The 14,052-nt window shown below is 40.4% G+C and overlaps 1 protein-coding gene across 2 annotated transcripts in view; it reads right to left on the minus strand.

The window, feature by feature from the left end:
* Positions 1-506: 506 nt before the first annotated feature.
* Positions 507-14,052, minus strand: part of b3glcta (beta 3-glucosyltransferase a) — a 62,551-nt gene continuing 49,005 nt past the window's right edge. The window contains exons 12-15 of one of the 2 annotated variants that reach the window (XM_023826055.2): positions 7,549-7,648; positions 7,064-7,183; positions 6,130-6,274; positions 507-5,702 (exon numbers count right to left, since the gene is read on the minus strand). In XM_023826055.2, the coding sequence (XP_023681823.1) occupies positions 5,535-5,702; positions 6,130-6,274; positions 7,064-7,183; positions 7,549-7,648 (533 nt within the window). In that variant the 3' untranslated portion in view covers positions 507-5,534. The remainder of the gene's footprint in view (positions 5,703-6,129; positions 6,275-7,063; positions 7,184-7,548; positions 7,649-14,052) is intronic. The other variant, XM_072701646.1, reaches the window with a different exon arrangement.

A 14,052-nucleotide genomic window follows, 5' to 3' on the forward strand; every position in this document is an offset into this window, starting at 1 on the left:
AAAAGAATTAAAAAGTGCTTTTATATTAGTAATGTCATGTCATTTAAAAAATTATATGTTATGTAGTCTGTAGTCTGAGTCTGTAGTGTGATTTTGTCGGCAAGTAAATTATGGGACACGCTCACCTGATTTTCTGCCAGCGTACCCATGCTATGATTCCTAGCTGAGATGTTGATATCAGACACTGTAACGATATAAACATATAGGCAAATGTAATGAAACACAAGGACTCCGCTTGTATAATTCACACAAGAACCTGGTTAAGCGATCTATCATTGCAGATCACCCTAACCCTGACCAGGAGAAGCAGTTACAAGACGGACAGATGGAAGATGATGGTTTGCACTCAGGTATTGTTACCATGAGACATTTAATTCCACTGTCTAGTAGGAAATAAAACCGACAAAGTAAATTTTAACACAATAATGAGAATTCAAAATGAAACATATTAAAGGTATGAAAATGACCAGAACAGTAAAAGTATGAAAGGAACGAAACTTCAAGAATTATTCATGAAATGTTTATTTCAATTTGACACTTCATTTAAAAGTTCTTCATTACGCATGCTTCAAATTCCTTAATTTTGAGATTTAATGTCTGGTGGGTTTGTACTTCATCACAAACATCCCAAATGGTCAGTTAAAGCTGTGTTGTATGAAAAACCAGCAGAAAATGAGCAAAAGGCAAGTCTGTTATGCCAATTAGAAGCCCACAGAACAGCTGGCAGTGCTGTGGTAAAGACACGAGCTTAAAATGTAACTGCAACGTTACACAAAGTACACATCAAAGCCAGCTTAGAGATACATAACAGATTTTCCAATTGTTTGTTTTTCAAATAAATGAGCAGACTGAGTTTCAATTATTCCATTACAGTTTAATTATTGCACCTTATACTGTGTATTATGTATGTCCTTGAATATGATGGGTAATTTTAATTATTACATGTTAATGAACACCTTCCCTACAGCCCGTAATAATTAGTGTTTCTTAAAAACTGCAAACAGTAGTAAAAAAGCAGCTGTCCTTGGCAAAGCAACCGTTTCAAAGGCAAACTTCACATTCTTCACCATGGATTTCATCCTCACATTCAGACCCAAAAGAGGTAGCCTAAATGAAAAGATCTGGACATGGACATCTGAAGAAAAGACAGTCATCTGGTTGTAATTTAAAATCCCACACTGAACTTTGCTCATCAAAATACAAAAGTAGGTGACAAAAGTGACATCTATCTGGACAAAGGCAAGAGAAAAACAAGCATACATTTTATAATTGTCAATTACTCATCAGACAATCTGATCCCATCTCTGCTGCTCTTGGATGAAAAACAGCTGTGTTCACATTTTGAAGACAGTGTTTCAATCACTCTTGCCTGGCATCAAAATTAATCAGACCAAAGAATGGGCAGGAACTGTGAAGTCTAATTTCACACTGACTGATTTGGCAAAGCATGACCAACCTCACAAGACAGAAGGTTTTAAATTTTAAACTTGCAGCTCTTCAATTTGCAGCTTTGGATTCTGAATACATTTGACAATCTCTTGGGAACATGTACTCTTCTAAAACTAATTTGAAATGAATTTGAATTGTGCATATCAGTGTGCTGCATTAGTAGATTTTTAAAGAGATTTCTCTGGAAATATTGGCTTTCTTTTGATGTCCCGGAATTACACATAATTTCAGTTTGTGGCACAGAACATCCCTGAGATGTAATTAAGAAATTCCAACAGGTTATACCATCAAATAATGAAAAAAGCTTCAGTACTTTGAAACCAGTTTGAATCATTTTAGCAGCTACATCATAACAGCATTATTTCATTGACTTGTAAATGTGGGCGGTTTGTTCCATTCAGATAATCACCAGTGTTTGAATCCAAAACCAAACTCCTACTCTTACCCCGCTACTCACGAGTCATTAGAGGACTTAAAGGGTATTTAAAAGCCCTCCTGTGTTAATAGCTTACAAACTATATACTCTTGTTGTGCTGTATTCTCTGTCTACTCAAACTCAAAATGCTTGTATCCAAAGCATCATACACTTGCTTTGGAGCAGGGCTAGCTTTAGCTATAGACAGAATAGGCACTTACCTAAGGCCACCAAATTACCTGCATTGAGAAGGAAGTGAAATGACCAGTTTTGTTGATAGGGGAGCAAAGCTTTGTTCAGGATCCCTAAGCTACATTAGTGCAATTGGGGTTATGGGGTTTGCTCAAGGGCCCAACTGTAAAATCACCCTACTGACATGGGATTTGAACTGGTGACCATCTAATTACAGCACAGCATCTTAGCCCGCTTAGACTATCAGAAGTAAGGCAAACGGCGAAAAGAGAAAAAAAATTCAGTAAGTACTTGGCAAAGCAAAAGTTGACAAAATTCATATAAAACAATTTCAGTGTCACATCTCTGGAACAAAGTATAGTGAGTATTGATTGATAAGAATTCTCGATTCTTTTCCACACATCTGAAACATTTGCAATCATAGGTTTGATTCCTGTACAGCCACTGTAGGGGAGCACGACCTTATATACCAGCACTGGAGGCATGTTACTACAACAAACCCAGGCAGACTGGAGTGTTTGAATTTTTTAAATATCTATATTGAAATATAAAATCTTGGCATTTTACTAGAAAGAGAAATATAGGACTTGAGCTGAAGAAAGTATTTCATCTGATTTTCTCCACTAAAAGCATCTAGTGAAAAAATAATATTGCGTTTTTTAAAAAAATCTTTTTACAGCATGTTAAATAGCACAGGTTATACATGTGATTTGGAATTAAGCAACCTCACGATTCTTATTCAGTAGATAATTTTTCTGGTGTATGAGCTCCACAAATGTAAGCTCAGGCTTTCTCTGGTCACGAGTTAAATGCAGCCACCAACACAATGGACCAGTGGGCCGGTGTGACTCTTCAGTCCTTGCAATCCTGCTGAGATTCTTTTTTAGGCAGACGAGGCAGAGGGATGAGAGGCAGAGCACTTCTTTACCCCAAAAAAATAAAAAATTGAATCTCTCTAAGTCATGATTGACGTGACATTAGAAGAAGCAAAAATGAAATATCCTGAACTGGGGAAAAAAAAAAAAAAACTACAAAAAAAAAAGGAATTCAATTTTTTCTTTAGGGATTAAAAAAAATCCTCTGCCTTCACTGGCCAATTCTAAGTACATAAAAATTGTCCACCATACTTCATAACACAAGACTGCTAGATACAATATATAAATACAATATGTAAAACATTTATATATGCTTACTGTTGGAGAGGGAAGAGGAACGGCATTTTTAGGCATTGTAGCTCAACAAATAAGGTAAACAATGACCAACCAGATTCAGTGCAGAGCAGAAAAAAAAAGATTTTTGCCACATGCCTTTCATATCTGCTCATATGTCCTCATATGCCAGAACAATATATCAGCAGCCATTGAAGTTCTTTAAATGATTCATTTACATTCCACATAGTTTCACATATGATCTGCTTATTTGCATTCACACAAGGTTTTTCCTGGGCCTGTGTGGCAAACTTTTCTAGGGGAGCCAACTCCCCCCTCCATTTAGTTTTCACAATTTCTCATGTGCATGAACAAACAGGTCCGCTTCAAAAGACACTTCCGCCTTTCAATCTGTCAGAGTCCACTCGTCTCGTATCTGATATGGAAATTTGGCTTGTTTGTGGTGCTTTAAAAACTAGCTAATTACACTCCAACAGAGCTGTATAACAACATGGCAGGTGTGATTAAGCTATTTTATATTGCAAGCTGGGCCTCCGCCATGGAATCTGGTAACTCTTCCAGAATTACAGAAAGTTATTAACCTTCCTTAAAAGTTGCTATGGCGTTTCCCTGCTTCTGGACTTAAAATTTCCCCACGCGTAGCAGCCTCTCCTCTAATGTGATTTCCAACTTGCAAATGTAAACTTTTCCCAAGCTTAGGCTGCTATTTAAAATGCCAACATCCCTTTTGGTGAATCAGTGAAAACCAGCCAGATTATAAACAAATCAGTACAGCTAAATGCAATCGACATATTGGGACACATTTCTTTTGTCATTGTAAACTACTGCAGGCTACTACAGTAACCTACATTTCAATCCAAGATTGGCATGGATGATGCAGCAACTGCTGAAATACTTTTTCATTTCAGACTTGCATTTCAAGCCAAACTTACACATTAATGATATTATGATATTACACTGATCGCTCCTAACATTAAAACCACCTGCCTAATACTGTGTAGGTCCCCCTCGTGCCACCAAAACAGCCCTGACCCATTGAGGCATGGTCTCCACAAGACCTTTGAAGGTGTCGTGTCATATCTAACACCAAGACATCAACAGCAGATCCTTTAAGTCACGCAAGCTGCAAGGTTGGGCTTCCATGGATCAGGCTTGTTTGTCCAGCACATCCCACAAATTCTCGATCAGATTGAAGAATTTCAAGACTAAGTCAACACTTTAAACTAATTTTCCATGTTCCTCAAACCATTCTTGGAAGTTTTTGCAGCATGGTAGGGAAGATAATCCTTCTACAAGAGGCCACTGGCATCAGGGAATTACCATTACCCTGAAGGGGCATACTCTTCTGCAACAATGTTTAAGTAGGTGGTACCTAGATGCCAAGACCCAAGGTTTCTTGGGTGTTTCCCAACATTTCCCAGAGCATCACACTGCCTCATCAGTTTGCGTTCTTCCCATAGTGCATCCTGGTGCCATCTCTTCCCCAGGTAAACAACACAATGATGTAAGATAATGCAACTCAGACCAAGACACTCTTACACTGCTCCATGGCCCAGTTCTGATGTTCACGTGCCCATTGTTCTGATACACGTAACACGTGACTGTTCACTTGCCTAATACATAATGGCATCCTTGACAGGTACCATTTTAATGAGATACACAATGTTTTTCACTTCACCTGTCAGTGGTTTTAACTGCAGATAATGCAGTTATGACTGATCAATGCAAATCACATTTTAGTCATGCTTCAGATGAAATTTCTCTTATTGGCTACTGAACTGGGGGAAAAAAGGTTTGTTGGTTTGACTCTACGAGTTCAACAGCCCGAACAATAGTTTCTCATGCAAATAATAAACAAATAATTCAGTGCAAAAATGAACCTTGAGCAGCTCTTTCACTGCATAGTAATGTTGTACAGCTTTGACCATGTCTTACATCCTTTTACAACACAGCAGAAATACCTGAGTGTACATTTTTACATGGAATCTCACTTGTTTTTATTATAAATATTATTGCAAGAAAAAGTTTTTAAACAAATAACTGATATAAAAATTGTGATCATTCATTAAACTGACTATAACTGCTAAACACAAGCTCAAGTACATACCCATAAGAGTTGGAGAGGACAACATTTATTGAATATTTACACCAGTGAATTGTAACACTTTTGCTCAACTTCATAAACATTGTACACACAGTTTATTCACAGTCATCCACCCACTCACCCACCCACACACACACACAGACTTAAAATTCATTATTCACACCCAGGGCAAGAGCACCAGGTTACCAGTCATCCATACCATAGTCTATAGCTCCTCTCTACCGCCCTCTTGTGCCTGCTTGGAGTTTTTGTCCCTTTTATCATCCACCAGCCACTTGTGGAAGACTTCAACTGGGTCAATATTCCAGTGTTTGTGAAAAGAAATGGGAACTTGGTGAGCCAGGTAGTCTTTTGCATAATCTTCAGGGCGAGCCTGGGAAGAGGAAACATGCTTGTTAAGTCTTAGTGAGAAGCTAGCTGAGTAAGATCTCAGCTTTGAGCCTAGAGATATTCTGAACCCTATTAGCCTGATTTATTCTGATAAAAGCATATATAATACAGAGTTATATCTTGTCCGTTCACATATAAATGTGATATTATACAGTGCGTTTACACCAGACAGCACTAGAAAAACGTTAATGGAATCTCCGGGTCACGCAATTTCCACATGTGAACTGAGGATCATCTGGAGGGGGTGCTAACTTATGGCAATTTCAGGCAGGGAATTTCTCCATGTTATGTAGAGTAACTTCTGATGCTCGTCTGGCAGGCCACTGCAGCAGCTCTGTTTTCACAGGGTGAGAAGCATTTCTCCGGCGCATGCCCGGAGGTTTCGCCCCAGGCTGGGAGATGGTACGTACCTGATGGAAGAGGGGGCTGTGAGTGACTGGCAGCCCCAGGGCACTGAGGCACATGCCCAGCACCATGTCATCCGGGGCATCGTCACTGTAACACCTGCAGCCACTTCCCTGCAGCTTGGTCACAGCCTCTCTGCTGAACACCATCCTGGGACATTACAGTGGAACAGAGGTTAAGACGCTGCCTATGTTCAAAGCGTACAACTGCTGCTATTATCCATGGATGAGGAACCATGAAACTCGGTCACCCCCTGTCAATAGCCTGGAGCAGCAGCTTGGGGCTTCCAGCACAAAATACAGCCCAGAGTCAAATACACAGCAAATCAGGTCTGATCTTTCAGTTCTGAAACTACATAAACTTTGTCACTGTGAAATAAACGAAGCGGGGGTGCATAGTTAACGAGGTTATGCCAAACGAGCGGCCCTCTGATTTCCTTTTCGCGTGATCTCCTGTTGCTCGTCAGTTCCACTCTTTTGCCACACTTCATGGCACTTCTCCTTCAGAGTACTTTTCCAGACCTCAGCTCAGGAACCTCAGGCAATTCACAAGCGATAAGAAGCATTTTATTCGGGCTTCTCAGGCTTTGCTTAAGTTCTGTGATCCACAGCAAAAAGACAGAACAATAGCAGGAAATATGACAAGCTGAAATGTGAGCCCAAGAGCGAGTCTGGCTGCGGCGACTTTCTCTCTGTACTACGAAAGACGACAAGGCTGCGTGTCTGTAAAAATAACTCAGACACCCATGGTAGGCTTTAGATTCCCTGTGCCAAGCAGCCTGACTGCACGCCTAATACTTTTTCAGCAGTGTTTGAATTACGCCCTTATATCTGTGGGGTTGTTAAGAGCTGACAGGGATATAGAGGGAAAGACAGCTTGCTGTGAGCCCCCAGAGACGGGTGGGGCTCATCGTATCCATATGCTCTCGCTGCTACTCACCCCCCACCTCCGGTGATGTAGCTGTAGCCTCCCTGGCTCAGACCGTAGCCGTACCTCTCCCCCAGGCACACGGCCTCGCTGGACCGGTAGCAGCTCAGAAGGGCCCGTAATCTAGGGAGGCTGTGGAGACCCGAAAAAAGCCTGGTTTACTGCCATATGCTACCCCAGTGCTGCCTCTGGTGGTCAGTGGTATACAGGTTTCTGTTCAGCCTCATAATCATCCATCCCTTTATCATTCCAACACTGATCCTGATCATGGTTCTGGATTTTTGGGAGAGGAATTCGCCTAGTGTTTAATGTGTTAGTCATAAGCCAATAAATATGTTAATTTCATTAATTAGCACAATCTTATTATTTACATCTGAGATAATTTCAAGTTTCACGCACAGAGTTATGCTCAGTATGATGACCAGTGAAATGCGTTTCTTAGCATAAATGTGTCTGGGGGAAAAAAAAAAAAGATCCAACAAACAAGGTGAATCTACCTGATGAGCGTGTCGTCATCCACAATCAGCAGCCAGTCGGTCTGGGGCACACTGTCACTCAGAAACCTCTTCAGGATGGCAAAGGTTTTCCCACAGTGACCTGCAATCAAGCGTTACTTATAGTTATATCAAATGCATCACACTGCTGACTGGTGATCATTAGGAATTAACGTAATCTTTTCTTAACGGGATAAATATAAAAACAAATAGTCTTGAGTACATCTCATTTAAATCGCCTTACATCCACCTTTACATACTGTTTGGACAACTTGTTAACAGAAATAACTCAAGATATTTTTGCGGCACTGCACAGTGACACATTTTAACGCCATGCATGCTAAGTGTAGGCTTTCAGAGGATTTGGTAATTCTAAATCATCCTTACTACAAGCATGTGTGGTGGATTTCATCTGTACTCTGCCTAATCGGATCACCGCACCTATTATTGACTGAAGAGTTAGATTACAACAAATAGTAGGTGGGAAGATACATTTTAGATCGAGTGTCATGGGCATTCACAAACTCAGCATGTTCTAAAGAGCTGAATCTATAACTAATTTACAAATAACAGCAGAATAGGAATCCACAGAAACTGTAGCAATTGCTAGCACTAAAAGCAGTGAATAGTTCCAAAAAGATTATAAGAAATCAGTTACTGAAAAAATTCCTGTGAAATATGGCAAACAAGCAGTAATATAAATCAAGCCCCAACATAACACACACCATAAATGCAAAATATCACATTTTTCTCCTTAAGGACGTGGTGGCCTGTCATGCTTGAATTTTATAATGCGAACCTATGGTTTGTAGAAACAAGCAGTGCAATGTTAAAGTAACAAATAAAAAATTCATAGAGCAAGGTTTAGAACCACCACTGCCAGAGGAGAAAAAAAATAAATAAAATTCTTAGGAAATCCTGCATGAATGTGATTAAAATATGAGCAGCATTGTTTGTAAACAGTATAGCTTGTTTAAGGTTGTTGCCTTCAACACAGCAAGAAGCATTCAAGTAAATAGTGACGTGCAAAATCCTTAAAGTAATTCCCTGTTATTGCACTATAGATTTAATATGCCTGCAAACTATTACTTTACCAAAAGCATTTTTAAAATTATGAAACCAATGAGGGTCAGCCTGTGTGTGGAGGCTGTAAGGGTTTCCTCCTGGTATCTTTGGAGAGTCCATACCGTGTGATGCCTGAATGCATGCCCTATGATGATTAGCATCCTATCCTGCCTTGGCTCAGGCCACCAGTATCTAGCTGTTACCCTACACTGTAAAAGCGGTTATGGAAGATGGAGTGATGAATACATGGTATCAATGACTCCAGAGATACGTCAAAAGCTATATGCAGGCTATGGAGTCTGCCCATAAGTAAGTTGCATGATCAAACAATGGCATGTTCTTCATATCTTTGGTGTACAGCAGCATAAGGAAGGACATCAGTGAGGGCAGATTCTCAGGAGAAAATGAGAAAAATCAATAGGGAGCTGTTTCTCACTGAAGGCGACAGCATCGGCAAAGGTACCCTGGCTTCTGAAGTCATTTTACCAACAGCTAACAGCCTAATTGAGACATTCCTACCTTTGGGGAACAGAATGACACAATGCAACAAAGCCTTCAGAGGGAAAATGAGGCTTCAAAGCACAATGGGGAGTGGAGCAGAGAACGCCTGGCCCTGAAAGGACAGACGAAGGAGGGGTGTGTGGGCGCGTTTGTGTGCGCGGTGGACAGAATGGTGAGGAGAGATAGTGCAGTGGCGGTCCAAGAAGAGCTAAGACGACATCATGATGGAAGATGTACACTGCCCGGCCAAAAAAAAAGTCGCCATTTGAATTTATATCAGCAAATACTCAAGAGCCAATGACTGGATCATTATTACAGCTCAGCAACGTTATGCAGCAATAAAGTGAAGTCAGCGGATTACCTGAATCTACTGAATGGCCAGGTTACACCTCCATCCATCATCAATGGAATTTTTTTTCTTCTCTGTTGGCATGGGCATATTCCAGGATAAGAATGCCAAGATTCATTGGGTTTGAATTGTCAAAGAGTGGTTCAGGGAGCATGAGGAGTCATGCAGAGTTGTGACCTTAACCTCATTGAAGGTCTCTGGGATGTGATGAAGGAGGCTTTATGGAGAGGTTCAACTCACTTGTCAATACAGGATCTCGGTGAGAAATTAATGCAAATCTGGATGAAAATAAAGGGTGAGATGTTGCATAAGCTTGTGGAAACAATGCCATGACAAATGTGCGCCATAATCAAAGCTAAAGGTGGTCCAACGAAAAATTCAAATGGCGACATTTTTTTTGTCCGGGCAGTGCATGTAGCTTTGGATCTGGTAATTAAATGTAAATGTAACCAAAGCATGTCAACAGGACAAACAAAACACCAAAAAATATGTAAAGCAGAAGCCTAATTTGGGTCTCTTCACACTATAAAGATAGGACACCCACAGAAGATTGGTAGAATACGGCTGTTCTCTTTCGAGGTCATGTTAGACTCACATATTTACAAGCAGCCAGCTGCTCTCGCTGGCTGTGCGCCGCTGCTGGAATCTGGTACCCAAGTATAAAAAGCCAAAAAGCATTTTGGCCTTGGAGTAAGTTAAATTTATATTCTTAAGGATTCAAAGTCATTCCAAAGTCTCCCACACAGGCTTCCTCCGAATCATAATCCATCAGCAGAGGACTTTCTAAAAATAAACCCTTCCTACCCTAGATGTGCACATTAATATTTACTAATGATAATTATCTTAACTGTCTGCATCCAATGGTGAAAGAAATAGGTATGTCTGGATTGGCAGTCTTGCTTTGGGCTGACTCGGCCTCACAACTTTTTGCTTTAAACTACTTTTAATTACAACACAAAGTAAGACACCATTAAACTAATTTATTCTGCATCTAGTGTCTGATTATGGGAAGTCTCAACAGAGCTCATTTTAAGATTATTAAACCTCAGTTCACACACGGCCACTTAATTGCCATTCATAAACCTTGAAATGAGGGCAACAGTCATTTCAGATACTTATCTAAGACATGCTGACTTGCTATGTATGGGGTGCCAGAATATGCACAGAGTGAGCAAAACAGTGTAGGCAACAGGTGAAGTAATGTAAAGAACCAAGAAAAAGTATTTGTGTGGCACTTTATTAAACATCCTGGTATTCTTAGGGTTAAAACCTAATAAAAAGTGTCTTCAAATAAAATGAGGTAAAGAAAGAGGCTAGGTCACTAATGAGGACATCACAAAAAACAGAATCATGTCTTGTGAAGTCAAGAACATTCGGACGGCAATGGGGGATCCTCTTCCCTATTTTGCAACCCTGACAATAAGACTTCATCTTGAACAATTTCCAGTTCTACTGCAGATTTCAAAACATCTTTGTTCAGACAGTATTTTTTTGGGGTGTTTCAGCTACTTTTTTTTTTTCTTGGTAAAACAACTTGGATGAGCCTGGTTGCAGCATGTGGTGAACCTGGCAAAGCACTTAACCAGCTAGGAAAATGACGGTACAGATACAGTATACAACATGCTATAGATCTTCAATACTTATTTTTAAGTCCATCTATGTACACAATCTCTATATTGCCATATAATATCATATCATAACCATCATTATATTACTTCTCCTGGTGAGGGCTGTGGTAGCAGCATGACAAGCAGGTCAGACGACATGGATACAGATCCTGAACCTGTCTGCCCCAGGGCCACTGCACACTGCTCCCTCAGGAACCAACTAGGTGGCATCATTAAGAAATGCCTGAACCTCAGCTGACTCTAAATAGAGCTGCTGCTCCTTCGGATTGAAAGATCTTCTGAATCCCTGAACTCCTTATCTTGTTAAGCAGAATGAGCCAGGAAACCGTGAAGAGAAACCTCATCTCAGCTGCTCATACTCCATCATTACCCACAGGTCATGACCATAGGTGAGGAAAGTCATTTAGGTTAAGTGGTCAACTTCAAAGCTCCCACTCTGGCCACAAACCTGCTTAGTGTCTGCAAAACTGCAGCCACCAAACTGATCGTCCTCCTGAAATACTGAAACCACAGACACTGCCCTCTCGAATAAAAGGTGCTATTTCTCGAAAGAACACCATGACCTCATACTTGGAGGTCCCATTCACCCCACCTCACACGACATCGAAACACTTGAGTGCGTACAGTACAGGAGTGCCTGTATGCATGAGGCCAAAAGCATCTGCAAATAACAGGGATGTCACCTCTAGCCCCCTCATATCATACTGTCCTCCAATCACGGCAGCACCTTCATACCCTATCCATGGAAAATCACAAACAGGAGAAGAAGAGAGAAAGAGAGAGAAGATGCACCCATGCTGGTGGCAATTGCCTCCTTTAAATGACTTTGCTCCAAGTATGTAGGTACAATACTTGCAGCATTCATACAGGAAGTAAACAGCAGATAGCAGCAGCCCTGGTACCTCATTTCCTGCAGTGCTTCTCACATTAATGAGTCTTGGCCGCCCAACACCCTGTTGGCAGATTGTGTTTTTTCCCTCCTCGGACCACCCTCCATAGATACTCACCACTGCTGACCATGAGTACTCCACAAGGCTAGCAGCTTCAGAGATAGTGTGGCCATGATTAGACCCTTGTCGAAGTCACTCACATCTTCATCCCCTGCCTATTTCTTCTACATTCAACATGTCTACTATAAGTACCAAATGTTAGCTTAACGTCTAATAAATACTAGACCTTTATACCCAGAGCTTCTATAAGATAGTCAACATTGTACACTTCACATGGGGGGTGGTCATTATAATTTGGTTCATTGGTGTATATAAAGAAGAACAGAATCAAAATAAATTTACAAGTATAAACTGACTAGAGGGTTATAAACTATAGAACAGTACTAATTAAGAACAATGAAACATCAAAGTGCCAGTGATTTGAAAATGAACAAAGAGTGCAGTTATGAGGTATCTGCATTGATTCCCCTGAATCCTTGGTTTGACCACTGGGCACTTTCCCCTCAGGACCCTGGTAATGGCTTTCCTAGGACAGTGTTTATCGTTCCGGTCCTTGGGGACCCCCAGATAGTCTACCGCTGGGAGCCGTGAGGGAGCAAGAACATGGACCGTCTGGGTCTCCCTGAGCACCAGGTTGACAAACAATGTCCTAGGGAGTCTGAGAATTGTGATTTACCGACCGATGTAACACACCGTCCAGTTCCCCACTCTGAAATAATAACTCCACGTTTGCCAGGTCAGCAGTACTTAACCCGCTCTCCATGCAACGCTGAAGAAGCATGTCAACCCATCACTCCAACAACATTCAGTGTCTTCAGCATCTCAAGATGGATTTTATCTGCCCCAGCAGTCTTTGCATCACTCTAATCCACCTGGAGATTCTGATAGTACCACATGGTGACAGGGCATATCCATCAATTCAGCCATTTTCTAAGAAATTTATCAAATTGAATTAAAAAATTTAAACTGGATTTAGTGCTCTTTCACAATAATGGAATGACCCTAGGAGAAATACATTTCACATATTAGGAGAGAAAAAGTATAATTGCTTAAATTGCCAAAAATGGAACAAACACATCCAAAGATAAACAGATCATTTAATAAATTGCTCATCTCTCTATGGCCCTTAACAGTCCCTAGTGATGGCAGCATTGTATAAAAAACTAACTTGGATTTAACTCTGACTAAAAGAAGACATTTAATTCTTGGAAGAAAAACGACATAATGAAGAGCACAGATACCACATTGTCCACAAAGGTGTGCATGGTCAAATCCATAGTGTTTCCAGTAGTGATGTATGGATGTGAGAACTGGACTGGTAGTAAGGCTGAATGTAAAAGAACAGACACAGTTGAACTCTAATGTTGGAGGAAACTGTTGAGAGTTCAGTGAATTTTATGGATAGAAAGAAAAACAACCAAATCAATTGAAAAAAAAATCAGATTTCACCTTGGAAGGACTGATGATGAGATAGAAGCTGAAATTTTGGACATCATCATGAAAATATATGAATTGCTGGAGATGAATCTCATGATGGGGAAGACTGAAGCCAAAATGAGAAGAGGAAGACAGGCTACAAGGGATTGACAGCACTGCCTGCACGAGAAAGGCTACGAGATCACGAAGAGTCAGACTCAACTTAATGACTATACACAAAAAATAACCGATTGAAATTCTACTTGTGTCTCAATTACTTGCTATTGGCAGATTTTTCATTGTCATCTAGTAGCTTATTTCCTGCATAACCTGCACCAAGAGAAGTTTAATTAATGAAAAATAAAATACTGTATATCTTAATGAATCTCAAAAAAAGCCTCAAGTGATGAGTCAACCTTACATGTGTTCAGAGAATTCAGATTTCAGTTTGCTATTCAGCATACAGGATGTTCAGTGGACCAATCTCTCAAAATTAGGGAAGAGCATAAATGAATGGGATAATTAGATAAGAAAAGAACTCATTACTTTAACAGCAAATCTACTCCAAAACTGTTGTCAGTAAAATAAAAATTGCAAA

This window comes from Paramormyrops kingsleyae, chromosome 17 (genome assembly GCF_048594095.1).
Source record: "Paramormyrops kingsleyae isolate MSU_618 chromosome 17, PKINGS_0.4, whole genome shotgun sequence".
Taxonomy (NCBI): domain Eukaryota; kingdom Metazoa; phylum Chordata; class Actinopteri; order Osteoglossiformes; family Mormyridae; genus Paramormyrops; species Paramormyrops kingsleyae.